Source organism: Phascolarctos cinereus, unplaced genomic scaffold, assembly GCF_003287225.1.
Source record: "Phascolarctos cinereus isolate Bilbo 61053 unplaced genomic scaffold, phaCin_HiC Scaffold_8;HRSCAF=390, whole genome shotgun sequence".
Lineage (NCBI taxonomy): Eukaryota > Metazoa > Chordata > Mammalia > Diprotodontia > Phascolarctidae > Phascolarctos > Phascolarctos cinereus.
The window spans coordinates 27,966,582-27,994,135 of NW_027556291.1; the positions used below are offsets into that span (position 1 = coordinate 27,966,582).

Here is a 27,554-nt window from a genome sequence, read left to right on the forward strand (position 1 = left end):
TTATGGTCAGTAGCCAGCAGTCATGAAGGATGCAACCATAGGATGTTTAAGATGGAAAGGATCTTGGATGGAAAGGATGGAAAGAGTCATTTAGACTACCAACCTCCCCCACCCCCACCCTATTTTACAGAATGGGGAAGAGAATCCCTGAGGTCACATAGCCAGCAAATGGCAGGGCAAGACGAGAATCCAGGTCCCCTGACTCCCAGAGCTCACGGCTTGCTCTTTCTTTTTCAAACTTTTAGAAATAGTTTTAAATGAGTAGTGAAGGAGCTATATGACTATATTTGTGTATGTTGTGCAGGATGGGGCAGTTTGGAGGGGTCTTCCACGGGGAGCTGTCAGTGGGTTAAGGGGCATGTAGCCCGCTGGGAGGTGTAGTTGTCCATGACTTTTTTTGGGGGAAGGGGATATTTAGGGTGGGAGGTGGCTCTTTCTACTACATCACATTGCCTTGAGAAAATTGGCTTGAAATTGATGCCAGCTAAAACCAACAGAGAAGAGCAGGAATCATCACATTCTTCCTCTACCTCTGTTCCCTGGAGCAAGAGGCTGAGGTCTTCTTGGGGAGTGGCCTTCAAGGAATCAAGCCTTTCTCCTTACACAATGCCAAGCCCCCATAACCCCTCAGACTAGGGCTGTACTTCTGTGGAATTCGTGACTGGCCACATGGACAGGGTTCCTGGCAGTTTTTCTCTCCTACAAATAGTAGCAACCTCTCCTTCTCTAGTGGCAGGCAGCTGGCCTTTCTGCTTATTTCTGGACTGCTGGATGGAGTAAATCAACATCTACCCTTCGAAGTGAGATGCCAAAGGGCTGGGGCCAATCATAGGAGCTTTCTGTGACATGGAGTGTGCTAGAAGTCACTTGGGGACATCCACCCAAGGGAACTGTTATTTGGGAACACAGTTCTGCTGTGGCACGGCCCCCACCATTCCAACACCACAGAAAACCAAAGGTGGCCTAGGCCTTCAGGGAGCCCTCTCATTTTACAGGAAGAAACCAGAGCCTCCAGTTGGACTTGCTAGTTATTTTGTACTATAGCTATTTTGTATTTATTTATCTCTGCATGTAGTCCCCCTCATTAGAATGTAAGTTCCTTGAGGGCAAGGATGACTTCATTGTGGTTTTTTGTAACCCCAGTTCCAAGCATATCTGAAATACTTAGTACAATGCTTGTTGAATGAGTAAATGAGTGAAACTCCTTAATGAAAGCCTCACATGGAATTAGTGACAGAGCAGGCCCAGAGCTGAGGCTCCCCTGACTTTGGAATCATAGTTTTTTTTTGCCCTAGAACCTGGCTGCCTCTCTCTGACCTCCAGCACAGAGATTCACTTGCCTTCCTTACCATCAATCCATTACTCAGAACCAGAGAGTACTTACTTCTGGTCCTATATAGCCATTCTTTCTGAAGGCTGGGGCTGAGCTAGTGTCCTGGAGGTCAAAGGTGAAGAGCAGCTGGTCTCTTCTAGTCTCTAGCTAATCCTGTCTCTGGCCATCTCCTCCTGCGGGGGAGCAGACCAGCCAATCTCCCACCACTCCTGGCATCTACAGGGAGGAAATTGCAGCTCTGGACTTAAGAGAAAGTCTGAGAGCCATGCAGCATGGAGGATTATGGTTGTCTATCTCAGCTCATGCAGAATGAGGTTTGGTATTTTAAAACCATATAAAATGTGGGCAGTTTTGAGTCTGAATTCTCTCCAGCCATTGGCTCTGACATTTGAGCCCAGGGTCTTTCATTACTTGAGCACCCTATGTATTTGCCAGTATGCCATATGCTATGCTGGAGGGTTTACTTGTTACCAAAAAGTTGGGTTCCTTCATGTTTGTGGTATTCTTTGCAGAACTGTATTTCCAGTTGTCAAGGATTGCCTTATTATCTACCAAAATAAGCTATTAAAGTGCTCAGCTTTATTTTCTGAAAGCCCATCTAATTGGAGAAACCTGGGGCCACAGAGGTGTGGCCAGGAAAGCTGCCTGCCCATTCACCTGCAGTTACTGTCTTGGGTCACTGTCCCCACCATTCACCAAGGGAGGCGAGGCGAGGATAGAACAGGACAGGATAGGGGAGGAGAGGCCTCCACTTGTCACTAGAGTGCTGCCACTCCCTGCCCGCTTCTTACATAAGGCCTAGCCTAGTTCCCCCAGTCCCTAATGCCTCCCTTGCAAAATGAATGAGTATTTACTTGGTATATGCTTTATAATTACGTAGATGTGTAGGGTGGAAGCTTCTCGAGGTCAGGGATTGGTTCATTTTTGTCTTGGTAGCCCCTGCACCCAGCACAGGGCCTAGAACACTGTTCAATCAGTCATTCAACAAACATTTGTTAAGCATATACTGTCTAGATCAGAGATTCTTAACCTGGGATCTGTGAACCTGTTTTTAAAAAATATTGTGATAACTGTATTTCACTATAGCTGGTTTTCTTCATAATACTACGTGTTTCATTTTATGCACTTTAAAAAAACCCAATTACTCTTAGAAGGGATCCATAGGCATTTATGACTCCTTGCTCTAGAGGTTTCCCATGCCTCCAATGGCTCCCCAAGGTTCCTACCATTCTCCCTTTCTCCTTGGATCCCTATGTCCTATGGGAAATTGTACGGTGGGCTTGGAATCAGGAGACCTGGCTTCGAACCCTAACTCAGATACTTATTGATTGTTTAATCATAGGGTTAGTCCCCTCACCTCTTTGAGTCTCAGTTTCCTTAGCTGTAAGATGGGGACAGTCATGCTTCCATTTGTTTCACGGAGTTATTATGAGGGAAGCATTCTGCAAACCTTATAGTGCTATAGATATCTGAGTTAATATTGTTATTACTCTCTTCTTGCCCTCCAAGTCGAGAGAGAAGGTTGTCTTAGCTATGTGACCAAAGGACTTTGCTTTTCTGTGAGACAGACTACAACATCAGAACAGCCATTGCCCCTCCTACCTCTTGGAGGGGAAGGCCAATGGACATGAGCTTCATTGCCATGCAGGAACACAGGCTTTCTCTACTGGGGATAGACACCAAAGAGCTGGGCTTCCATTGGAACGAGCAGGACAGAAGCTAGGCAAAAGGAAGAAAGAGCTGAAATGGGCCACCAAAGAATGCATCGATGAAGCATTACAGTATCTCAGGGCTGGGCAAGACCTCCGAGACTCTCTCATTCAACCTATACTTGAACAGAAATCCCTTCTGTAACATCTTCAACAAGCCTTCACTTGAAGACTTTAGGAGAGAGAAAAACCGCTACCTTCCAAGGCAGCCCATTCCATTTTGGGAAAGCTTGAAGGGCCAGGAAGGTTTTCCAGACACTATTTGCTTCTCTGTAACTTTCACTGGTCTTCACTCTTTTCCTTGGGACATTCATTTATTCAATCAACAAAACTCTTCCAAGCACCTCTCCCTGAGGTAGACTGGGCTACAGGGGCCCAAGAGAATGAAGAAGGCAGAGTCTCTGTTCTGTCTTGGAAATCTTTGTCTCTTTGGAAGACATAACTATAACCCAAGACAGAATGTGAGAGGGCTTAATAAGTGAGGGCTAACGTGTTGTTCATCGCAGATTTCTGTGCAGTTGGCCTGGAGTCAGGGGGGTGGACTAGATCCCTAGTTCCTTCCAATCTATTGCTTTTGTGACTGAGAATGGTTGCCATCAACATCAGTAGGAGCTTACTTAACACCGGGATATGGAACAGCACACTTTCTAGCTCTCCCTTCTTGTTGGTGAGGACTTTGTTGCTTACTCAGGGAGGTGCTGGAGGCCATAAGTATCGGTCTTGATGCACTTCCTTCAAGACGGGGCTCCTTTTTGATGACACCCCACTTATCTTTCTAAGCATCTGGTTTTGCAGTTTTATCTGAGCATGTTTTCCCTTCCTCCTTCAATTCCAGCTCAGTGCCCTCTTGATCAGGTTAGTGGGTCTTCAGCCAAATACATTCATCCCACTTCCCATCAGTTGTGCTCTGTCCCTTGCTCATTATTCTGGTGCCTTGAGTCATGGTCCAGAAAATTAAATTCCATTCTTAGATAGCATCTACTTGGCTAGCTGTTCACTCTCTACATCCTCCCTTCTCTTTCAAAGTAATACATACCTTTCAAGTGGAGAAAAGTGATGAAAATCCCACGTGTGTGTGTATCCCCCTCACCTCCCCCAAGCCCTTCAGTTTCCTATTGTGAACTTTCCTAGAGATCCATCCCAGATTTCTTCTGGTGGCATCATTCTTACCCATGTGAATCAGCAGAAGTGGGCTGGAGACTTGGCAGCTTCTCTGTCTTGTCTTGGCCCGGCACCCCAGGAAGGCAGCACGCTTCCCACGTGGGCCACATGAGGTCCACATATGGCCTCCTTTTTGCCCTCAGCAGGGAGGATCTAGCCATCACTCCCCATATCTTCTTCCTGAGTCTGGGAACAGCATTCCTTGCACCTATGAATTCTCTTTATTGTTCTGTGAAGCACAGGGAGATCCTGCTTCCCCAGACAATTCACCTGTCCTCTGGTGGAAGAGCCACTATCTGTTGTCTAGTCCCTTCTTCTCTTTCTCCTCTCGGTCATGTTCTTCCACTTAGCAACCTCTTACCATCTCTTTGAAGATAACTCCTGAACCTATGTCCAGACCCAATCTGTCACTCAAGCTTGACATCCACATTGTCAATAGCCTACTGGGCAGCTCATGGGATTATAACAGGTCTAGAGCTGGAAGAAAACATCTCATTCTATAAATGTGGAAAGTGAGGCCAGGGAGGTTAGGTGACTTGCCCAGGGTCACAAAGGCAGCAGGTAATAAGTCTCCAAATTTTTGACTCCAAATTCAATGCTATACTACTTAGCATTCCTCATGTGCATGTCTGGCCTATTATAATAGGCTCCTAATTGATTTTCCTGCCTCAAGTCTCTCCTTCTTTATTTTATGCCAAACTGCTATTTCTGAAGCAAAGGTCTGATCATGTCTCTTGCCTGCTCAAGAACCTTCAGGGGCTCCCTTTTCTCTCTGTTTGGCATTTAAAGCCCTTCCAACCCTATTTTTCCTGACTGATCTATATTGGGGCTTTCTTGCTATTCCCTGCACACAAAATTCTCTCTCCTGCCTCCCCTGTCCTCTCCATCCTTTGCACAGGCAGGCCCCTATGCTTGGAATGCCCTCCTTGTTCACCTCTGTTCTGTGGAATCCATAACTTTATTCAAATCACAGCGTAGGTGCCCCTTGCTATGGAAGGCCTTTCCTAATCTCCCTGTACAAATTGCTTGGTATTTCCTCAGTAAGTATTTGGTGTCTATTTGATCCTTAAGTTTTCCTCGCCAGCCTCAGCTCATCCTGACACTATCCTTGCTCTTGGAGTCATCCTCTGTTATCTAGCCTTGCTGCCATCTTCTACATGGCTTTAAAACCAGAAGTTGTTTGGTGAGTTCCCTGGGCATCCAGTCTTTTCATATGATTCCTGTTCTTCCTTCCTTTTTAGGTCTGTGTCCCTTTGTGTCTTCAGAATTCTAAACTTAAGAGTTTCCCATTCTTTTTGTGCTTAGCTCTCCTGAAAAATTTTAGTTCATAGGATCCGCCTTATCCTTCCTCTGAACACCTTGGAATTTCCTCTCTGAAAATCTAGGGTGCATATCAGAATATACCTAGATTTCCTTTCCTTCTCCATTCAACCTCGGCAACCAGTTCTACCCTGTTAAGGACAATTTCAACCTTCAAGGTTGGAGGAATCAACAAAGGCGAATTCCATTTGGGATCTAATTCTCTCTAAGGTAAGTCAAGAAGTTATTAGCTGCTCTGCATTTCACAGATAACTGAAATGCTTCCATCACTACTCTATCATGCTTCTGTACTAGACTTGTGATCTGTTTCTTGAACTCATCTATTTCTTCTCTCTGTCCAGGTGGTCTACTGACTACTCTGATGACAAACTGCTTCTGCTTCTCCCTCTACTAATCTTCTCCTCCTTTCAAGCCATCACTTACCCTACTGCCAGACTAATTTTTAAAAAGTGTTTCTCTACTCACAAGTACTTGTAAATAGCTCCCCATCACCTTCAGTACTAGGTCTACACTTACCTTGACATTCAAGGTCCTCCACAATCCAATCCTGACATGCCTTATCTTTCACTGCTCATTCCTATGAACAAGAAATTCCTTCTGGACTGATCTCTTCACTGTTGTTCCAGTCACCCCAAAACGTTACACAATACTCATTTCTATCTCCATGCTTTAGTTTGCACTCTACTCTGGCTGCTTGAAATACTGACTCTCCTTCCTTTTTCCCTACTCCAATCCTCCCATCCTTCAAGATCCAACTTAGGTACTTCATCTGCTCCAGGATGCTTTCTCTGACAAGGACAGCCCCAAATGACCTGTAGTTCCTGGAATTCTCTGCACAAATTTATGCAATTTGCATCTTGTTACATCTACTGTCTTTTCTCTCTAATTGTATCTACTGCCCAATTTAGCACCAAAAATCCACCAGAGCCTAAAACAACAGATCTACCTCCATTATCCCCTACTTATGCAACACTTTTACCGTCTGCAAAGCATTTTGCAGACATCATCTAATTTGATCTTATAGCCACTCTGTGAGGGAGAGATTGTAGGTTATTATTATTCCCATTCTAGAGATCATGAAGTTGAGGCTCAGTACAGTGAAGTGTCCAAAGTGGGGTTTGAGCTTAGGTTTCTCTCGACTCCAAATTATGTGCCGTATCCATTACACTAACTCCTTCGTTTTATAGGTGAAACTGAGGCTCCTGAGAGAACTGGGAGGGAAGCAAAGGAGTGATAATATTTTATTAAGGCTATGTCACCCTATTGGGTGGCTCTGGACAACTCTAACCATCCCCACGATTTGTAGACCAGGCCAGCCTGGTTCAGCTGTGATCTGACAGGAGACGGTAAGGTTTTGCTGGGCACCAAGACATGCTAAACCATTTCCGGGGAAACCCAGCTCTGCTTAGGCACTTCTCATTTCTTTATTCTCTGGCTTCTTCCTATTCCACCCTCCTCCCCACCCCATTGAGAGTACCTTACTGTCCCTTGAGCTTGGATTGAGGGCAAGACTCAAGCTACCAGTGGCAATAATCACCATTGTTAGTATCATTGTCAATCACTAGTAGCATGCACTAATACTTCTACCTTGACAAACCTTTCTTCAAGGAGCACATGGAGGGCCGGTGTTTGCTTTCCATTCTCCTGGCATAGAGTTGCAGGCAAGGTCCAAAGGAAGCACCTACCTTTGTTTTTCCATCTTGCCTAGTTTTCTTTAATTGGTGCTCACAAAGATGGCACCAAGCAGACCTTTTCAATATTCCTCACCCCACGTAATAACATTAGATACATCCCCCCTACTCACCCCAAACTCCAAGCCTAGCCTGTTCCTCCTGTTGAGCGTCTCCCAGTGGAGACAGCCCTCTCTCTCCCTCCACCCCATCTGGCCATAGTGTGGCCATCAACCCACGGGCCAGACTGGTGAGTCTGGTGGGTGCCTGGCCAATTCACTTTGTTCTAGGAACGTCCAACCCCAAAAGGTAGCTGTGTAAAGAAATGGCTTCTCCCTGGTGGGGTTTTATAGGTTCACAGATTTAGAGCTGGAGAAGACATTAGAGGTCATTGAGTGTAGCCCCTTATTTTTTACAGATGAGGAGATTGAGGCTGAGAGGCAAAGTCACTTGCCCGGGGTCCCACATCTAGTAAATGTTGGAGGTAGGATTTATCCCAGATCTTCCTGACTCCAAGCCCAGTGTTCTATCCACTGTGCCATATTGCCTCTCACCATGTTTTCCTCCTGTTCTCTTGGTCCTCTCCCTCACCCCCAAAGGCTCACCTGAGGGTCTGCCTTTGACACAGCTTAAGGAGAAGAGGAGGCTTTTAAAAGAAGATCTTAAGTCCAACGTGGTCTTGGAGGTGACTCACTCTAGCCTCTCTTCTCCTCTTCCCTTCTCACTTTGGGAGGGGCCAGGGGCAGATTCAGAGAGGTTCGGTTGGGGTAGGGAATCAGACAGAGTCAGAGAGGTTTCTACTTGATCAAGTGAACTTTCACTTTGCTTTCCATTGGTGTTTCTTTCCCCTGGTCATTTCTTAGTAAAGCTGTGAACCCTGTTCCTCAGGTGGCTTATGGTGAGAGGACCTTGGGGTTCTTTGCCATGGCCAGGGACCCCAGAGGTCAGGAAGGAGCCAGTAGCTATGAAGATAAAGGTGATGCCACCACGGTTGATTCAGAGAAAAAGAAATGCATTACAGAGAGAGGTCTGGGGCTCAACAGTGAATGCTGTCCCTCTCCCCACCAGAGGAGTTTCTTGACACAGCCCCCTTTCCTCCACGGTGTTCTTGAACATGAAGGTGAATCTGCATTCTTTTTACAGGGATGAGATCTCCCAATGCATGGTGGGAGTTAGGAATCAGGCTTGCCCACTATTTCTCAGCCACCACCCTGACCCCCACACTCTCAAGATGGTCCCGGGCTTGTGGAAGCCCCAACCTCAGGAAAGCACCCAGCCAACAGCTTCACATGGCCGGATTTTGCTGGTCAGGAGCAGAGAGAAGTTCTGCTCTCCTGGTGAATTGGTTTTCAAACATAATCAGATTCCCATCCCCCCAGACAAATGGCCAAAGTGTCTTTTGTTATGGACTCACCATGTTGACTTCTGAAATCTGGTCAATGCTGGAGATGTGGATGCTCATTCCAACGGTGACAGGGTTTCCTGTGACATAGACAGATGGGTTAGAACGGCAAACACAGGTGGCTGGTGAGTCCCCGATATAGAGAGGAGGGCTTCCTGGCTAACACGGTGAGGTGGAAGAGGCATAGGCCAGGGGCAGAGGAGAGCTCTGTTCTAGTCTCACATGTGCTTGTAAATAAGGCACACAATCTATCTGGGTTCTGCTCTAGAAAATGGGTCGGGGGGGAAGGTGGCTAGACATGGATGGGTCCAAGTTCCAGCTGCGTCACTCACTCCTCTGAATGCACCATTCTGCTTCCCACCTCCGCGCGCCTTTGCCTGGAACGCTTTGTCTCCCACCTCTTGGAATCTGGAGCTCTCTTCAAGGTTCAACTCAAGCGCTACCATGTACGCAAGGCCTTTTGTCATCTCCCTAGCTCTTAGTGCTTACCCACCCCCTGAAATACATTCTGTGTCTACTTCCCTTCATACATGTTATAGAGGGAAAGAGAATCAGAGGACCTGGGTTCAAATCATGACTCTGTCACTACTATCTGTGTGATCCTGGACATAACGTTGAAGGTCTCTGGCCTCAGTTTCCTTATCTACAAAATGAGGGGATTTGGACTAGATGGCTTTCTAAGTCTTCTAGCTCTAAATCTGTGGTCACATGATCCTATGTTGTCCCTCCTTCCTGCAGAACAGCCATGGTCAATTTTCATTTTAGTCTCTGTATCTTTAGAAGTTAGCACATAGTAGGTGCTTCATAAATGTTTAAGGAATTGACCTCAAATCATTTCCCCTCTCAGGGTCTCTATTCCTTATCTCTAAAATGAAAGGATTGGTCTAGATGATCTCTAAAGTCCTTCCAGCTCTGACATTTTATGAATTTACTTTCCAACAGGATATTGTGATCAGGGAAGATAATGTATGAAAGTACCCTGACAACTGGGAAATTAAAAAGCCTGAGAGTTGGAAGGGAGGGCTAGATGCCAGACCTGAATTAAAAGATCAGAGAAAAAGATGTGTTGGCAGTGGCTTCATTTGGAGTATCATTCTCATCCCATCATAGGGGCTACTACCTCTTTCTATGGAGTCTTTCATTTACACTTGAGCCCAGCCACAGGAACGGGCCTCTATTGCCAGCAATGTATTAAATCCTAGAATTCCATAATGTGAGTTTAAAAGGTGCTTGAGAGACCAGCTATTCTAACTTCTCAATTTACAGGCCCAGAGAGGGGAAAGGACTTAGCAGTGGTCACACAGATAGCAAATGCGAGCCAAGATTTGAATCTAGGTCTCTTCTCTATAAAGAGTCTCTTGTTAATGGCCTTTCAGGCCTTTATGAAGAAGCTATCACTGCTAAAATGGCTAACAGGAAGATATAGTTCCCTCTTTCATAGTATGGAGCTGCTGGAGGTTGTTGCCTGTGGGCTTAGGGCCTCAAAAACCCCCAAATCTATCCTCATAGCTTCCTTCTCTGTTCTCAAATGTGCTCACACTCATTATTTCCCTGCTGGGACCTTCATATGTGGACATTTCACTTGTGGCCTGTAACCCTGAATGGGAGATTGCTCTGTCAACGGGGCCAGGGTCATGGGTTCAATCCTTCTCTTCTTCTCTTGGCAGCTGGCCATGCTCTATGCCTAGTCTCCCCCTAACCCTGTCTAGAAATCTCACAAAGGGGAGCACGACTTGTCACGGGAAGCAGAATGTGGGGCTTAGTGCCAACTCAGCTCTCCTGTGGAGACCCAACAGTATGCTGCAGCCTGTCCCTGGGCACCCAGCTCACGCCTTGATACTTCCTTAATGCAGCAAACAGAGCAATCATAATTGGAAGGTAATTAATACAATCAATAAATAAGGGAAGCACTTTAGCTCCTGTCTCCTTAGCTGTGCACAGCCTAGAACTGGGAAACTCTAGTCTTCTGGAAGCTACCTGGGGAAGTTGGGCTGGGGATGATTTTCAGGACCCTGGAGAGAACCTGGTTCTTCTCAGTGGCCTTTGTGTCGGGAAGTGAAAGGAACAAATAAAGATTCAAAGACCACCCCCCCTTCTCCTTTCCTCCCCACTCCCCCAGACATCCCCCTCCTTAAACCATTACCCTGCCCCACCCAGCAGAGCTAGCCAGTGCTCCAACTCACTCAGAGCCCCCAGGAGGACTGAGCAAAATGGGGTCCAAGCGGAGGGGAAATAAAAGCAAGCCAGAACCTGAAAATGAAATGGTGCCTTAATTATGCGTTAATGTGAGCAGGGAAGTGGTGTCATAAGTGCTTCTTGGGGATTGGGTGTGCTATGTTGTCACTGAGACAGACCCTTTGCCAGCCTGCCAGTCTGCCAGTCAGCCAACATTCCCCTTCAGTACCACAGGACTAACACTTAATATAGCTTCGCCAGGAGTGACCTTTGTACATCTTCTTAAAGAGACAGTGCCCTGCCTTAGAGACCTTTGGGACGTTTTGTTTCAGGGAGGGGGGCTCATCCTGAACACTGTACTCCCTTCCTGAAGCCTGGGAGATGAGCAAGGAGCTAGAGCCACTCCAGCCAGTTTCGAGGGCACTAAGGTGAGGCTAGGGAGACTCCAAAACCCTAACCACCCCCAAAGTGCTGCTGGGGTCCATTGGCCCATTGAGATCTCCCAGGGCTTGCAGGTGGTTGGGAATACTGCTCTGCCCCTAGCCGCTCCCCCCCCCCCATGGAGGTCTGATGCATTTGGACAAGGTTACATTAAGAAATAGTTCCTGTTGTGCCCTATCATGTATTGTATATCTGAGCTGGCTGTCTACCTTGCTTGTCCCGAATTCTGGTACTGTTTCCAAAATTATATAGATTAAGAGTGTAAATGAATAAATATAGAATGAACTGGGTCCAGGCAAGAAGCTGGAGTGCCTATTTAGAATATCTCCATCATTGGACATGGAGGCCCATTAGAGAGCTGGCTCAGTTTTCCAGTAACCTGATAAATAACAATAATACGAGCTTACATTTCTATAGAAACACTTGCCTCGTAACAACTCTTTGGAGGACACAGTGGAAACATCATCATTTCCATTGTTGTAGATGAGGAAACCTAGGCTCCAATTTGAAGGCAAACTCCAAAGCTTCCTAACTGTGTGACTTTGGGAAAGTCACTTAACTTCAAAATCTTGCTTCTCCATTTGGAAAAGGGAGATAACAACCCCTGGAGCAGATACCTCATATTGCTATTGTGAGGATGTAAAAAAATGCTTCGTGCACTCTGACAGGCTAGAGCAACCTCAGATCTTACAAGTGGGGTTATTTGTATGTGCTAGTCTTCTCCCCCCTCCTTCCACCAAGCTGGGCCTCTCCTCCGTTCTCTCAAGTTCAGCGCTTCTCCTCCCCCACTCCCTTGCATGACTGTGCGTGAGCCCAAGTCCCATGTGCTCTCAGGTTCTGTCACTGTTCTCATGCCTTTTCCTATACATTCCACACTTGATAGAATTTCTTCCCCATCCCGCTTGTCTTGTCACACACTAGGTAAGGTGAAAGAGAAAAATGGAAATTACAAGTGCCCAATGTTGTTCCAGATACTTGCAGTATTGATCTCAGAGCTCGTAGGAAGTGAGTGACTCATTTCCAAGGAGCATCTCTTGGGGATGGGTTGAGTTTTGGTTGGGGCCAAGGGAGGAATCATAATGGAAGCAACATGGGAGCAACAGTAGGGGAGTGGAAAGTGCCATGGGATGGCAGCAGGGGCTATTCCTATCCCTGTTAATAACTTGCTGTGTGATCTGGGCTCCAGTTGTCCTATGTGTGCTGGGTGGTGGTGGTGAAGCCAATGGTACCTGAAGGTCCTTCCAGCTCTGATGTTCTAGACTCTCCCTAGTTTTCCCGAACTCTGCATGGTAGCACAGCAAAGTGAAAGCAGACTGGACTTGGCAGTCGAAGGGCTCTGATTCTCATCTTAGCTCTGCAACTGACTAGCCTGTGAGGCCTAGAGTAAGTCTCATCATCCTTGGTTTCCTCATCAATAAAACAGAAATAACAAGAATACTTGTCCCAGACCTGGGTTTGATTCCTGAATAATCAATCAAGCATTTATTAAGAGCCTACTGTATGTACTATGCTAGACACTGGCAATACAAATACAAAGAATGAAACTATTCCAGTTTGCAAGGACCTCACATTCTAATGCTGGAAACAAAAACGACATATAGAAGTATATGTGCAGAGTAAATATAAAAAGAACAGATACAAATATTTACAAAATAGTCATTACTCTGGGCCTCTATTTCTTCTGCTGTAAAATGAAGGAATCGGTGAGTCAATTAACAAGCATTAGCTAAGCACTTACTATGTGTCCCTACCCTCAAGGAGCTTAAATTCTAAAGAGGCAGACAACTGGTAGATAACTAGGTATGTACAAGATCCACACAGCATGGATGGAATATTGCATTAGAATGAACTCAGGGGTTCCTTTCGGCTCTAAAATCATATTCCTTGGTTGTTGGGAAGAAAGTGCTTTATGAGCTGGGAGGTTTGGATAGCCTTTCCATCCCTTTAGGGACTTGGCTGCTTCCTCCTTTTACAATTCGGTCGGTGATTATAATCCATGTACTGGTCCAAAGCAAATAGCATTGGGTACCAGGAGACTTTGCTCCAGAGGGCCATGGAGAGAAATATGGTGGGTGGAAGCTGAGTAGTTCTGGTGAAGTGATGGAAAACACACCTGGTGAGACCATGTTCCGCCTCCTTTCCCCTCTTCCCACTCACTCCCCCTCTTCTAGTTATTTATACTTACCCTTAGGTGCTGCCAGGGCTGTCTGTCAGCCCTGAGCATCTTATCAAAGGAAACTATCCCAATATGATGGATAGACTGTGAGAAACAGGGAATTGAGGGGAAGTTGACATTGAGCTGACTGCCAATAGGCCAAGCCCTTTCTCACCACTACCACCATCTTTCTGGATGACCTTTGGCAGGCCACTTCAGCTTCTTGGTACCCAGTGCCACAATTGGTCACTACATTGATCAGAGTTCTTAAGTCTTTTCAGTATTTTCCTTTATGTTTTGGGGGTCATCATGTTATTCTGCTTATTTTATTCTGTATCAGTTCATACTAGTCTTCCTAAGTTTCTCCAAATTCTTCACAGTATCTCCTGATGACACAATCCCGCTTCTTCAATTATATGAGAAATTTAGGCAAAAGCAGGTTTGGGTGTCTGAATTATTTGGATAATTGTGTCTGGGTAGATCTTGCCTCAATAGCCCCATTTCTGAAATGAAGTAGCAAAGTCTGTCTTTTTCTAAAGCATTTTGAGAGCCAGTGATGAGAGGCATTCTGTCAATCGGAGCCTCATTATTTCATTACCAAACAATACAAGTATTTTCAGTCCAGGAAATCTGTGGCCGTTCCAAACTCATCAGCCACACAATGGAGAGATAGGTTTCATGCTCCCCCTCCCCAATTCAGAAAGAATAAATCACACTTCCCTACTCATCATTTCCCTAATAAACAAAAATGTTCAAGTGCTAATTTCTAAATGTGGTCTTGACACAAATCCAGCAAAAACTGAGCCCGAGAACAATGGTGCATGTGGAGACTCATGAAAGGGCCTCTTTTCCTCCAAATATGTAAACAGAGTCTGCCAATAATGCTCTTGTCTCAATGGGTCCCCATCCTGCATCTGTCCCGCTGTGTGCATGCCTGCCTGCATGTGTATCTAACACACCCATGCTTCCTTCGGCCTGTATCCATGTTCTTCTCCTGCTATGGAGATGCTCTGATAGTCACTCCAGCTTCCTGCCTGGACCCAATTCAGTCTAGATTTATTCATGTATACTTTCAATCTCTCCTGTTTTGGCAGCAGTACCAGAACTAGGGGCAGGCAAGGTAGGCAGCCACCTCGGGCAAGCAATACACTGTGGGGGTACAACACACACTGTTTCTTAACATAATTTTGTATAAATGCATATATTTGACAATGCCTCTCTGGCCAAAAGCGACTGATTTGATGATAAGTTGGGTGGGATGTGTGTCAGAGAAGGCTTAAAGCCTTTGATGGACACACAGGGGTACAGTTTTTAAAACCTGCCTGAGGCACAGGATTTGTTTACAAGGATTTGTTGTGCTATTCCTCTGTTTCCTCCAATAGGTAATGATTTTCTCAGTGGGCTTCAACAGGGGCTTGGGAGGAACCTTTGCCATTGCATATGGGATGTGACAGAAGGTTTGACTTTCTGAAGTCTTATAGCTATTTTATCTGGCTCTGTATCACTGTGACCCAGGGCTGAGCCCAGTGTACCTAGTGAGAAGAACTCTGCTCAGTCTGGCTAGCTCTAGAGAAATGTGCCCATCTTCACCCCACTGTCTCCTCAGGAAGGGAACCACAACATGGCAGTCAACCTATGATCCATCCAGTCTTTCCTTGGCACGATATCCTTTCTCTATTCCCCAGTATGAGAGCGAGAGAGTCACACAGAGCAGCCAACAGCACAGATTTGGAGCTAGTGGAGACCTCAGTGGCCATTGAGTCCACCACCTTAATTTTTACATATGGGGAAATTGAGGCTGAGAACTGAAGTGACTTACCCAGAGTCATATAGCTAGTAAGTATCTGAGGCAGGGTTGGAACCCAGGTCTTCCTGACTCCAGGTGCTGATAGAGCCCAAAAGGAATATTTTTATGATAATAGCATACATTTCTATAGTGCTTTAATGGTTACCCAGGAGGGAAGGAGTATAAGTGTTATTAGCATCTCCATTTTATGGCTGAGGAAGCAGACTTAGAAAGGTGAAATGATTTTTGGCTCCCAAATTCTGTGACTCCATGCTTCCTTCCTGTTCTAAGATTCTATGAGCTGGGGGTGCCTGAGGAGGGGTACCAGTGGGAGATATGGGCAAAGCTGACATCAACACCACAGCCCTAATTACAGCCTAGTAATTTTGGTAAAAACCTGTATTTGACACACCAAAATCTACCCCTCTGCCTCTATGCACATAGACATCTGGCATCATCTGTCTATCAGTACAGCCAGTGTCATGACTAATAGTGACAGCTGCCTGAAAGACAGGAGAGCATTGCATAATTCCCAATTCAATGAATCACCCCACAGGCCAAGAAAGGACTACTTCCTCTTCTCCACTGCTGCATCTCTAGGGAGGTTATCAGGAAGATTTGAGGTTCTTGGAAATGCCAGACCTTGACTCTTCTCTGCTCTCCTGACTGTTGTCAATTCCGTGGAAATGGTCTATGGGCCACAGACTCCAGCAGCAAAAACTCAGGTGTGTGACTCTGGGAGGGCCTCTTCACCAGCTAAATGTTGATTATATCCATTTCTGGAGTCGAGTCTTAATTCTCGGCTTATTTCATCACACAGCTGCTATGGAGATGTATATGATGCCATAAATTCAGGAGGCTTCCCTTCTACATCCAGTGTGAGGAACCAGACAGCATGGAGATGTGTTGTTTCAACACACATACCTTAGCTAGCAAAGCACAATTGAAAAGAAGTGCCCGGGAAGGAGAGGAAAAATATTTGGGTTTGTAGAATATATTAGTTGCAAGCGATTGTGAAGGTTCCTCTTCAAAGTGCTATATGGTACCAACGGACACCATAAAATGGCTCTTTTCTGCTGCCCCTCCAGACATCCTCTGTGCCTTCAGCTGAGAAAGGGACTCCAGGTTTGGTTCAAGGTATACAGGCAGGGAGCTGGAGGCAGAACAAGGACAGACGATTCTATGCCAGGGAAGGTGGAAGGACTGGGCATGTTGGCACAGGAATCAGCTGAGCATCTCAGCACTTGGTAGAATCTGGGGTCATCCAGGTAGCAGTAGCAGGGCAGGGTTAAGGTTAGGCAGGCTGGCATCATCATGGGTAGCAAGTGAGTTAGACTGACTCATGGTAATGGAGAAGCCAAGTGAGTTCAGGGTCAGGGAGATGGAGATCCAGCACTGGTAGACTGGGAGAGCATCAGTAGAATGGTGGTGAGGGACTTTCATCTTGGTCAGTTTGGCACTACTTGGCCAGTCTCAAATGCCAGGTCCATCCAGGCCCAGATAAAAGATCTTCTAGCCAGGAGCTCTCAGTTCCCATTGGGGAAGGACCTTCTCTGGCCAGATTTGGAGTTCTGTTGAGATGCCCATGATCTCCAGGGCTTATCTTGGGTCAGGAAGCAGAAAGGGAAGCCCTCCCCACTACGGCAAAGGTCCTGATACCAGAACCACTGGAAGACACTGATGCCCTGAGCCATTTTATTGCAAAAAGTATGTGAATGAATGAAAAGGCATTTATTAAGCATATGTGCCAAGCACTGCACATACAAATACAAAAGCAAAGAGTTTCTGCCCACAAAGGGCTTACATTCTAATAGAGGAAACAACCCATATAAGGGAGTGGGGGCCAGGGAGGGACACTTTGGACTGGAAAGTTTCAAGATGATGAGAGGGGCCATAGGGTAGTAATTTGACAAATCCAGCAACGATGGGAGAGTTGATAAAGTCCTGGTTCATGGTTCATGTTTCCAGAGCTGGAGGAGGCTGAAGAGGAGGGAGTGAAGTGGTAGTGTGGGAGAGGCAATCACCAATAAAAAAAGCACGGTCCCAGGGTAGAACTTATTCCAGAGCATGGCCTATTATTGCTACAGAAGATCACATTTCCTGGAGGTGGCCTCACAATAAATCTTTAGAAGCATAACCAATGGTTAGAACAGTGCCATCAATGTTCCCCACTGATCCCTGAATGTAGTTTTCACTTCGGGCTCCTTGGGGTTGAGTCTTTACAATCAGCAGTTCAGAAAGCCTTGTCTTGACTGATAAACTAATCAAGCTTATCCCATGAATCACTCAAGGTGATACTGTCACCTCAATCCAGGAGACAGGGCAATTGAGCCATGGGAGCAAGAAGGCGGAAGCTGCTGCCAAGAGCCTTATGGAGGGCCCCGACTTCTCTTCTGCTCTGAGCCTGACTGTAAGCAACCCATCAAAGCTGTCCTGGAGCTCTCACTCTGGGACCATAGCGCTGCCCACGTGGACAGGTGGGAGAGCCAGGTGAGACTTCTGTGCAGCACAAGAATGCAGGTATGGCTACCTGTGTGGTTATGCCTGTCTACGTTCTCTTGTGTTGTGTGCCTTCAGAAAGCTTTGTGTTGGGATGTGCTGCAAGCTGCTTGAGGTCTTAGGCGCAGAGAACATCAAAAGGAGTGATGACTCAGTTTCAAAAGATGAATGACAGCTGCACTCAATATCCTCTGAGTTTCTTCCATTGTCTTGGCTGGGCCTTGGTTAGAGGTCACAGGACCCTAGCAGTCAGTGATCATGGGACTATGACAGATACATGGATGGCAGCAAGCTGCCATTATGATCAAGGCAGCTTTCTAACCATACCACGGATCTGGTCACCTCCAGCCTGAATTCATGACCTCTGGAGAACAAATTTCAACCAGCTCCAAGTATAGAAGGTGAGAAATCAGCCATTTTCTAACAGTGAGTTCTCACATCTGGCCATAGCCAATGGAAAGAAGCATGGGCCAAAGTAAGGGAAGCAGTCTTGGCTGCAAAGAGAAACAGCCATGACAACTGCATTCAGAGGCCCTCAGGCTCCCTGTCCATGAAAACCCCACCAGGAAGCAACAGGACAGCCTTGGAGATTGCAAACAGGAAGTAACCTCTTTCCCCACAGAGCTCTAACCTTGAAACCAGGCTAATGGGGCCATGGGCCTGGCTGTGGCTGTGGGGGCTTGTCCCACCTGGATTTCAGAAGATGCACTTTGTGGGGCAGGGGTACTGGTTTCTAATTTCTATGGCAAATGGAACTGCCAGGTTTCCATTTTGGTTAAAAAGGTGACTGATTTGTCTTCTAATATCAATGAAGTCTGTGAATTCTAGAAAGTATCTTCCTATTTTCCGGGTAAGTTCAAAGTCAAGAAGGAAGTCACCCCCCTCCTCCACTGCAAGGTTAATTATTGCCTTTTGTACTTTTGAGCCAAAGACCTCAGAGTGTACACGAGTTAGACAAGCCCTACAACACTGATAGCAGGACACAATGAAGGTCCAGAAAGGTTATTTGTAGTATTTCTGTAGTTTCAGTTCTTTCCATCGCATCCCTGAGTAGATCAAAGTAAACACCACTCTACCCATTTTACAGACTGAAAAAGGGAAGTGAGCGGCAGTGGTTAAAGCTAGGATCAGAATTCTGATCGCTCACCTCCCAAGATTACTGTTCATTGTATTTTATGTTTTTTTAAAAGCTTTATTGATGCCATTTGTTTTTACAGCCTAGTAATTTACAGATACATTCCTGCTTCTATTGTCCAGTGAGTCTTCCCTTATAATAAAGAAAAAGTTAAACAAAACCACCACAGTGACTGTGTGTGCACACAATATTCTATACCTATATTTCCTTTGCTCCCTCCTCCCCCACCCCCAACCCCCAGGAAACCAGAAACCACCACCTGTACAATGAAAGAAGGGCAGGATGTTCTCTTAGGAGCTCGTTACTCATCAGGCCAGCTCCTGTATCTACCTGACTTGATGGTTTGCAAAGTGAAATTTGGTGCATTCTCTCATCTGAGCTTCACAACAACACTGGGAGGTAGGTAGGCGATATTGTCATGTGTATTTTACAGATGAGAAAATTGAGGCTGAGAGAGGTGAACTGACTTGCCTAGGGTCACACGGTCATACAACATACTTAGTGTTTGGGGCAGGATTTCAATCTAAGGCTTTTTGGTGAGGCAACTGGGGTTAAGTGACTTGCCCAGGGTCACACAGCTAGTAAGTGTTATGTGTCTGAGGCCAGATTTGAACTCAGGTCCTTCTGACTCCAGGTCCAGTGCTCTATTCACTGTGCCACCTAGCTGCCCCTCTCTCTTTTATTCTTAACCTGGGGTTTGTAAACTTAGTTTTTCAATATTTTGATAATTATATTTCATAATTAGTTTCCTTTTCCTAATTTTCTAATTAGTTTCCTGTGTAATTCTATATATTTTATGCATTTAAAGACATTGTTTTGATAAGGGGTTCATAGACTTCACTGAATTGACTGCCCATGGGGTCCATGACTTAAGAAAGATTAAGACTCCCTGCCCTATGCCATGCTGCTTCTGGAAAGGTAGTGAGCTCCCCATTACTGGTGGTATCCAATTGGATAGCACTACAAAAGGAAGGAATGGGATAAAAGGCATTCTACTGAACAGTATGAGCAAAGGTTGGGGGGGGGAGTGGAAATTGGTGGGGAGCATCTGGGAATGGTGAGTAATATGGGTCTTTTTTTGGGGGGCAATTGGGGTTAAGTGACTTGCCCAGGGTCACACAGCTAGTAAGTGTCAAGTGTTTAGTCTGAGGCCAGACTTGAACTCAGGTCCTCCTGACTCCAGGGCTGGTGCTCTATCTGCTGTGCCACCTAGCTGCCCCTACACAGGTCTTTTTAGAAGGTCCAACACAGTATTAACTCATAGAAACCTGTCAAGGCCTTAAGTTTCTGATTACATATGAAGAAATCAATCCTTTTATTTCTGCCTCTGTCTCTCCAGAGCCTAGCACATGGCCTGGCACATAGTAAGTGCCAAAAAAATGCTGATTCAGTTGAATTGACCTGAAAAGCCTCTTGACCTGTCTCCATGAACATGGACCCTCCGCCTAGCTTGAGCTGAGCCCCAGCCTGGGAAATGCTCCAAGTCTTCGGGAGAATCCAGGGGACAGAAGGCAGCTATAGAGTGGCTGCCCCTTTCTTGGTATAGACTTGTAGTCTTGGTACAAGTATAGACTTGGTAAGGACGTACAGTCCGTACTATACAGAGGGAATGGGGGACCCTGTGGTTGGAAGGAAAAGGATGGGAGGCTTCCCCTGGCATGTGGCTACTCTACTAGTACTAAGGCTCCTTCTTGGGAGCAAACAAATCCTAAATCCTATTTTCCCTTCTTCATCTTTTTTTTTTAAAGGAAAAACAGAGCAATGAGTTTGGATTCTGGGAGCCCAGTTGGAAGGTTTGGGGGGGGGGCGGCGATCTGAGGCAGCAGCCTGTGTGGCTTGCCCATGAAGGGCTGGGGTAGCCCTTGCATCCTGAAACCCATTCCAGCCTCCTACACCAGGCCCTTTGAGTGAGGATATCTCCTTTCCGAAGAGCAACTAACCCTGTATTCTAGGTGATCCCTTAAGGAGGGCAGACATGGAGCTTAGGGCCTTGCTTTCATGGGCTGGGAGAGCATAGAGCTTGGGGCCTTGCTGTCACGGGTGGTGGTGGGCATGGAGCTTAGGGCCTTGTTTTCATGGGTGGTGGTGGGGCATGGAGCTTGGGGCCTTGCTTTCATGGGTGGGGGGCAGTGGAATGGCTTGATCTCAGCATGGCTGAATCACTGATGGTTACTTTTGAATGATTTTAAGTGTGGTTTATGCAACAGTGAAGGGAAAAATGGAACATCTACCAATTGGCAGGGATCTGGGGGGCATTAATTGTTTTCCTGCCAAACCTGAAGGTTCCTTAATCCTCTGTGTATTTTACCCTGTCTTACCCTCTTATTTCTTGCCTTTTTGCTTTGCACCTTATTCTTCATCCTGTTTCCTCTTTCACCCTTTTCTTCTCTTTTCCACTTTCTTTCCTCTGCACTCTCCCTCCTTCCTCTTTCCCTCTTCCCTCCTTCCCTATTGCTAGCCTCCATCCTCACTTTTCCCTCTCCCTGCTTCCAATCCCTGCATTAAATGTTCTGAGGTCTAGATGATCTCCCAGGTACGTCTCTTGACAACAGCCAGCGGGGCTGCAGAGCAGCACAACGCTTGGCCTCCTCTGGCTTAACAAGCCCTCCCTTGATACTCTGACTCCCTCTAGCTATTACCCTAGGACAATAGGTGGTGCTGCAGTGGATAGAGTGCTGGGATTGGAGTTAGGAAGACTTGAGTTCAAATTTGGTCTCAGACACTTACTAGCTCTGTGACCCTGGGCAAGTCACTTCACCCTGTTTGCCTCAGTTTCCTTATCTGTAAAATGAGCTGGAGAAGGAAATGGCAAATCACTCTAGGATCTTTGCCAAGAAAACCCCAACAAGGGTCACATAGAGTCAGACATGACTGAAAAACCACTGAAGAACAACAAAAGTTATTACCTTCCTTCCCTCTCTCTCCTTTTTATCATCAGTGTCTTCCAAAGGAGCCATCTACCCCAAGTGCCTGAATTATCTTCCACTCCCAATTAATTCCTTCATTCCTTGCAAAGCAGCTTCTAAGACCAGCACTTTACAAGATTGCTCTTTTGAGGTGATCAGGATCGCCTTTTCTCAGCCCTCATCTTTCCAAATCTCTAGGCAGAAGTTGCCCCTCTCCTGAACTGTCTTCCTTTGGCTTCTGCTATGCTCTCTGGTTCTGCTTCTTCAGTCGCTTCCCCTTCACTGGCTCTACTTACTCTTCCCATCCTCTGCTCCCTGTTCTTCTTTCTCTCCCATTTCTCCTTTGGAGACCTACCCCATTTCCATAGCATTGGCTCTCCCTAGATCTCCAGCTTCGACTCTGGCTTCTTTCCTAAGCACAAGACCACAGATCTAGAATTGGAAGGGACATCAGAGTCCACCCCCAGATTTTACAGATGAGAAAAGTGAGGCTCAGCAGGCTAAGTGTCTGTATGCTGGATTTACAGTCTATTAGACTTTGGGCTTTGTGAGGCAGGGGGCTGTGTGTTAGCTAAACTTTGTATCTCTCTCAGTTACCAAAATACTGCTTTGCACATAACAGGCACTTACAGATATTTCAGTGGAGTTAAATGGAATTGAGGTGACAGTGAGCCATCCACTGGAGCTTTCAAATCTGTTCTCCAGCCTAAGCACCTCCATGACATGGCCTCCAGTTCCCTCACCATCCTCTGGACCCTCTCTAACTTGTCAGTGTCCTAAAATGTGGTGCCCAGACCTAAGTACAGTAATCCAGCTTTGATCTGGATGGGGCAGACAGAGGACAGCAGAATGCCCTAGTCCTGGATACTCTCAGAGAGCATTCTTTCTCTGGCCATTGCCTGTCAGCCATGCTCTGAGCCTAGTGCTTTCCAATCCACTATGGAGGGGGTGAGGACAGGGCAGACCCAGAGCCTGGGAAGGAGAGTGGTCCTTTAGTGTTGGCTAAAGCAAAGGAAAAAGGTTCCAGGAAAGGCTCTTTAGACTAGCTCCTCTATCTCCTCTCGCTCACCCAAATCTGAAACTCTTTGGATGTTGTGAGCATTACTGCAAAACCACAGCTGACTATTCTCTTCTTGCTGTTTCTAGCACTTGGGAACCTGGCAGCATCCCAGAGGTAGAAAGGGGCCTTTGAGATCATTTTGACTCCCCTTCTTCCCCATATAAGAATTTCCTTTACAGCACCTCTGACAGGAAGCTATTTGCGTCTGCTGGGACTGGGAGCTCATACCTTACAAGGAAGCCTATTACACTGTTGAGTTCATGACTGTTTGGAAGTTTGTCCTTTCCTTTCACTGAAATGGATCCCAGGTCACATCATTTGGGAAAGTCCCTCCTGATGACACAGATTGCAACTCATCTGTACCTGTCCACCCCATGTGATTCTTGTGTTTGCCCTCCCATAAATTCTCCTCTGGGAGTCCTCCCAACGAACTGGAAGCTTTCCACGTTTCCCCCTGTGTGCCTGTCATCCCTTACTCTTTTTTTTAAACTGTTTTTTTTAGGCAATCGGGGTTAAGTGACTTGCCCAGGGTCACACAGCTAGTAAGTGTCACCACCTAGGTGCCCCCATCCCTTCTATTTCAGCTTGGGCCTCTGTGGATCTCTTCCATCACAGTGGTGAACACCTTTGGAGAGCATACATCTGTTTTGTGCCTTGGCTGAATCTCAGGTAAACCAAATCTTGGTTGACAAAGGTGTTTTGTGGCCCTTTTGGTGATTGGCTTGTGCTGTAAATGTCTGAATAAAATGATAATGCGTATCAGTGTCATTTCTGCTGGCTGGTACCCATTTTTCTTTATCAGTTACTCATTTGAATGTCATGTCTTTTTCTAATTATCATTCTTTCTTCTAGCTTTTTACTAAATCAAATTTTTGATCTGGTAAGTCAGTGATCTGACAGCTGATTCAGGGATGACTCCCACATCAATATTCTGCCTTATATTGATCCCAAACATACCTCCTTGTAACATTTCTCCCTCAGTCCTAATTGGGACCAACATAGAACACAGAACAATCCCAGTCCCTGCTTTGGACGACAGAGTATCTGTTATGTGAAGCCAGCCATCATGTCCCTCTAGGCCTTCTCTGGCTAACATTCTCATTTTCTTCAATAAAGGATTATATGGCATGAACTCAAGGTCCTTTTCCGTCAGGATGGAAAAGGTCCTTTTCCATCCTGACGGCTCTCTCCTAATCTACCTCCAGCTTGTTAATGTCTTTCCTAAAACGTCACTCCTTCCCTGAAAACAATACTTCTGGGCAGAGCCCAGCAGGACTGTCATCTCCTTCATTCTAGACACACCTTTTTTTTTTTTTTGCAGTGGCCTCTTCTGCCTGAGTGCTAAAAAGGGATGCCCTGGCGAAGCCCCTTCTGAGGGTTTTCTGAGCTTCCTCTTCCCTTCTCATCTCAGACTCTCCCACTGAAACCCAGCTGCCCTGGACCTCCCTCTTCGGGTCTTCTCCCAATCTCCCAGCCTCTCCTCAGCCTGATGCAATGGCCAAATCTCAGGGGCTGGGAGAGCCAGGGCTTCCCTATTTTCACCTCCACCAATCTGATCTCCATTAGGCTTCATCAATGTCAAAAATAACACAGTCTATCTGTGTGACATTTCATCCTCTCCAAAGCATTTTCATATATTGCTAGCTCATTAGAGCATCTCAATAGGACAGTGATGTATAGGCAAGCTAGTATCAATCTCCCCATTTCACAGAGGAGGAAACTATGGCCCAGAGAAGGGAAATGCTTTGCCTGGGGTCACGTAGCCAATTAAATATGGAGACAGAATTAGAAACCAGATTTCCTAGCATCCACTGGAGTGCATAGTCCACTCCACCCACTAGATTTTGAGGCTGACTTGTAGTTCTATCCTGGCTCCATATGGTTCTACTCTACCATCAATCCTCTGGCTTCTTCAGTTAAAACTGTCCTCTTCCTAAGTAAAAACCCCAATCAGAACAGTAGGGTCTGACTAAACACTTGACACTTACTAGCTGTGTGACCCTAGGCAAGTCACTTAACCCCAATTGCCTAAAAAAAAAAAAACAGTAGGGTTTGTTTTCAAGATGCACATGAAGGTCAGGACAGGGCCAAGATGGGGCAATGGTGAGGGGCTTTGCTATTCAGTAACTGTGTGACCTTGGCCAAGTCACTAAACATCTTGGCTTCAGTTTCCTCATGTGTATAATGAGGGGGTTGGACTAGGTATAACCTTCCAGCCTAAGTTTGTGGGCAATATCTAAGCCTCTAGCCCTAAGCCCCACTCTTCTCCCCTTTGAGCAGAATGCCATCTCTGTCAGAGGCTTTGCAAAAAAAGAGTTATATATTTTTCTAATTATCAAGCATTTTCCCCTTCCTACCTCCCTCTCCCCTACTGAAAAGAAAGAGCAAATTCTCGTAATTAAGGCTTTGCATAGTCAAGCAAAACAAATCCCTGCACTGGCCACATCTTAAGATATGAGGCGTGCTCATTGTCTTTTGTACTGGACTAGGGGAGTCAGGAGACCTGGGTTCCGATCCTGCCCTGGCCCATGACTCGCTATGAAGGCTTGGGTTTAATCTCTTCCCCTGCCAGCAGCCCAGCTGCCCCATCTGTGAAACAAAGGATTTGGACTGTGTGGTCCCCAGGGCCCCTCTCTGGCTCTAACTTTCCCTCGTGCCCAAGTTAAAAAGCTGTTGGACATGGGGTGTCAGTCTACTGAGAATCTCCTGTTCTAGTCCTCATGCCTCAAGGGGCAGGCAGACCCCAGAGAGCAGGCAAGAAAGCAAGAAGTCTTGGTTACTTGGAAGGCTGGGCCAGGTGAGAGTGGTGGGGCTACTTGGGAAATTCCATTGACTGGTACCTGACGTGGGGGAGGAGTAAAGCCTGGGCCCCTGGAGGGAGGGAGGGAATGGGTTCTACCCAGGCCTGCTACTGCTCAGCTCAGTGTGAAGCTAAGGAGGCCTTTTAAATTTTAAAACTGAACTACAATCCCCAGTGGGCATGTCCTCCTTCTGGCATCAGATGGAGGTTTTGCTCCACTTCTGAGAGGGTCATACCAAGGGGATAGGGGTTGAAAGGGCCCAGCAAAGCTGAGGAATCCCCAAGGCCAGGTGGAAGGGGGACAATGTCCCCCCGCCCCCCGGGCAGGAGGGGTGGGCATCGGGGCCAAAGATCTGCAGCACCAGGTTGCCTAGCCTCCAAGAGTGGCATGCTGCCTAGGGGCCTGGCTGCCTGTTTGGTTTTGTTTGGGTATTGATCCTGGGGCTAAACTGTCCCAGGGCCCTTCCTTCCTCTACCCTCAGTTCCTCCAGATTATGAAAGGGGATCAGCTGAGAAGAGAGAACAAAGCTAATGGAAGTGGAGGCACTTCGTAAGAATGGGCACCTGAGCAGCAGCTGGGCAAAGTGGCCTTGCCAGGACTGGGTGGAGGAGAAGCTGGCCCCTTCCTGACCATCTAAGGGAGGTGAAATGGAACTGCTGGAATATGGAGTCAGGAAGACCTGGGCTTGAATTCCAACCTCAGACTTCTGAGGGGTGGCCTCAGGTAAACTGCTAAGTCTCAGTTTCTTCCTGTATAAAATGGATCAATACCATCTACCTCATAGACTTGAAAATCAAATAAAATGAGGTAAAGTGCTTTGTAAAGCTTAAAGTACCATAGTAATGCCAGCTAGCATCATCATCTGGAAAAATAACCCCTCTCTAGAGATAGAGAAAGGAAAAATCTCTAAGATTTAAAAAATGTGCAGTCATTTCTCCCTGGTAGACTTGACTGAGAGCTCAAAATCCCCATTTCTTTTTCATCTATATCTTTCTTTCTGTTTTGCACATACCATGGAGAGGTAAGGAGAGAATAAAAAGGAGGGGCAAGGAAAGGCAGACTAGGGTGGGGAGGGAGGGGTTAGAGAGACCAAGGATCAGGAGAGAGCTTGCCACATGCTGGGACCCATGGGTGAAAGAAGGTGGCATTACCTTAGACACTCAGAGGAGGAGGATGTTTTGTTAGCTGGGGCGTAGAAAGCCAGAATGGAGAAAAGCCCAAGTGGCCTTTTGGAGGGGGATGGCAGGCCCAGGGCCTGGGGGGCTGCCAGCCAGCTGCCAAAAGAGCAGTGGGGCCCCTATGCCTCCACCATGCAGATCCATGGAGTTAGGGGAAATTGGAAGATCAACTGAACTTTCAACAGAATCCACTCAAGTGCACATCAAGCATCTGGGAAGGCCAAGTCTTGTCTTATGAGAAGAACCCCACTCCAGGATGGTATGGAAGCCCAGGATCTTTTCTGAGCCAGGGCCCCCCCTCCCTCTAGTTTTGAGGGGAGGGGGTGGGGCTCATTTGGGAAGAGGGATTAGAGGCACACTGAAGCCCATTCTCCATTCTACTTGGATCTTAAGGGGCTGGCATCAGCCATCTATGTCTCCTTTGGGAGACATTCATTTGTGCTACCTCCCTATGGATGGGGTGAGCATCGTTCCAGAGGTGCCCTTCCCACTCCTCAGCTGTCCAGCCTAAAGGAGCACATGGGTGAAATAGGTGTGGCCAGAGGGAAGGGAGTGGGGGCAAAAGGAAGCTGCTCCCTGTCTGGTCCTGTCCCCCGCACCTCTGCCAGCCTTCCAAGCCCCCAGTACCTCCAGAGCCCCCTTCCTTTTCCTCTATCCTAGACAGCTGTGGCTGACCATGGCTTATGCAACACCTTGCAGCTGTAGTATTATTTTTAATAACGACTCACACATGACTGCTACAAGTCTTGTGTACTAGCACTGGTTCCTGGTTCTCCTTCCCCTCTCCAAAAAACCCCTCCCCCCCAACCCTTCCTTGTAATCA

The 27,554-nt window shown here is 46.6% G+C and overlaps 1 protein-coding gene across 2 annotated transcripts in view; it reads right to left on the bottom strand.

The window, feature by feature from the left end:
• GABRQ (gamma-aminobutyric acid type A receptor subunit theta) overlaps positions 1–27,554 on the bottom strand; it is a 65,952-nt gene that overhangs the window by 28,031 nt on the left and 10,367 nt on the right. The window contains exons 4-5 of one of the 2 annotated variants that reach the window (XM_020975084.2): positions 8,608–8,675; positions 2,936–3,052 (exon numbers count right to left, since the gene is read on the bottom strand). In XM_020975084.2, coding sequence (XP_020830743.1) covers positions 2,936–3,052; positions 8,608–8,675 — 185 coding nt within the window. The remainder of the gene's footprint in view (positions 1–2,935; positions 3,053–8,607; positions 8,676–27,554) is intronic. The other variant, XM_020975085.2, reaches the window with a different exon arrangement.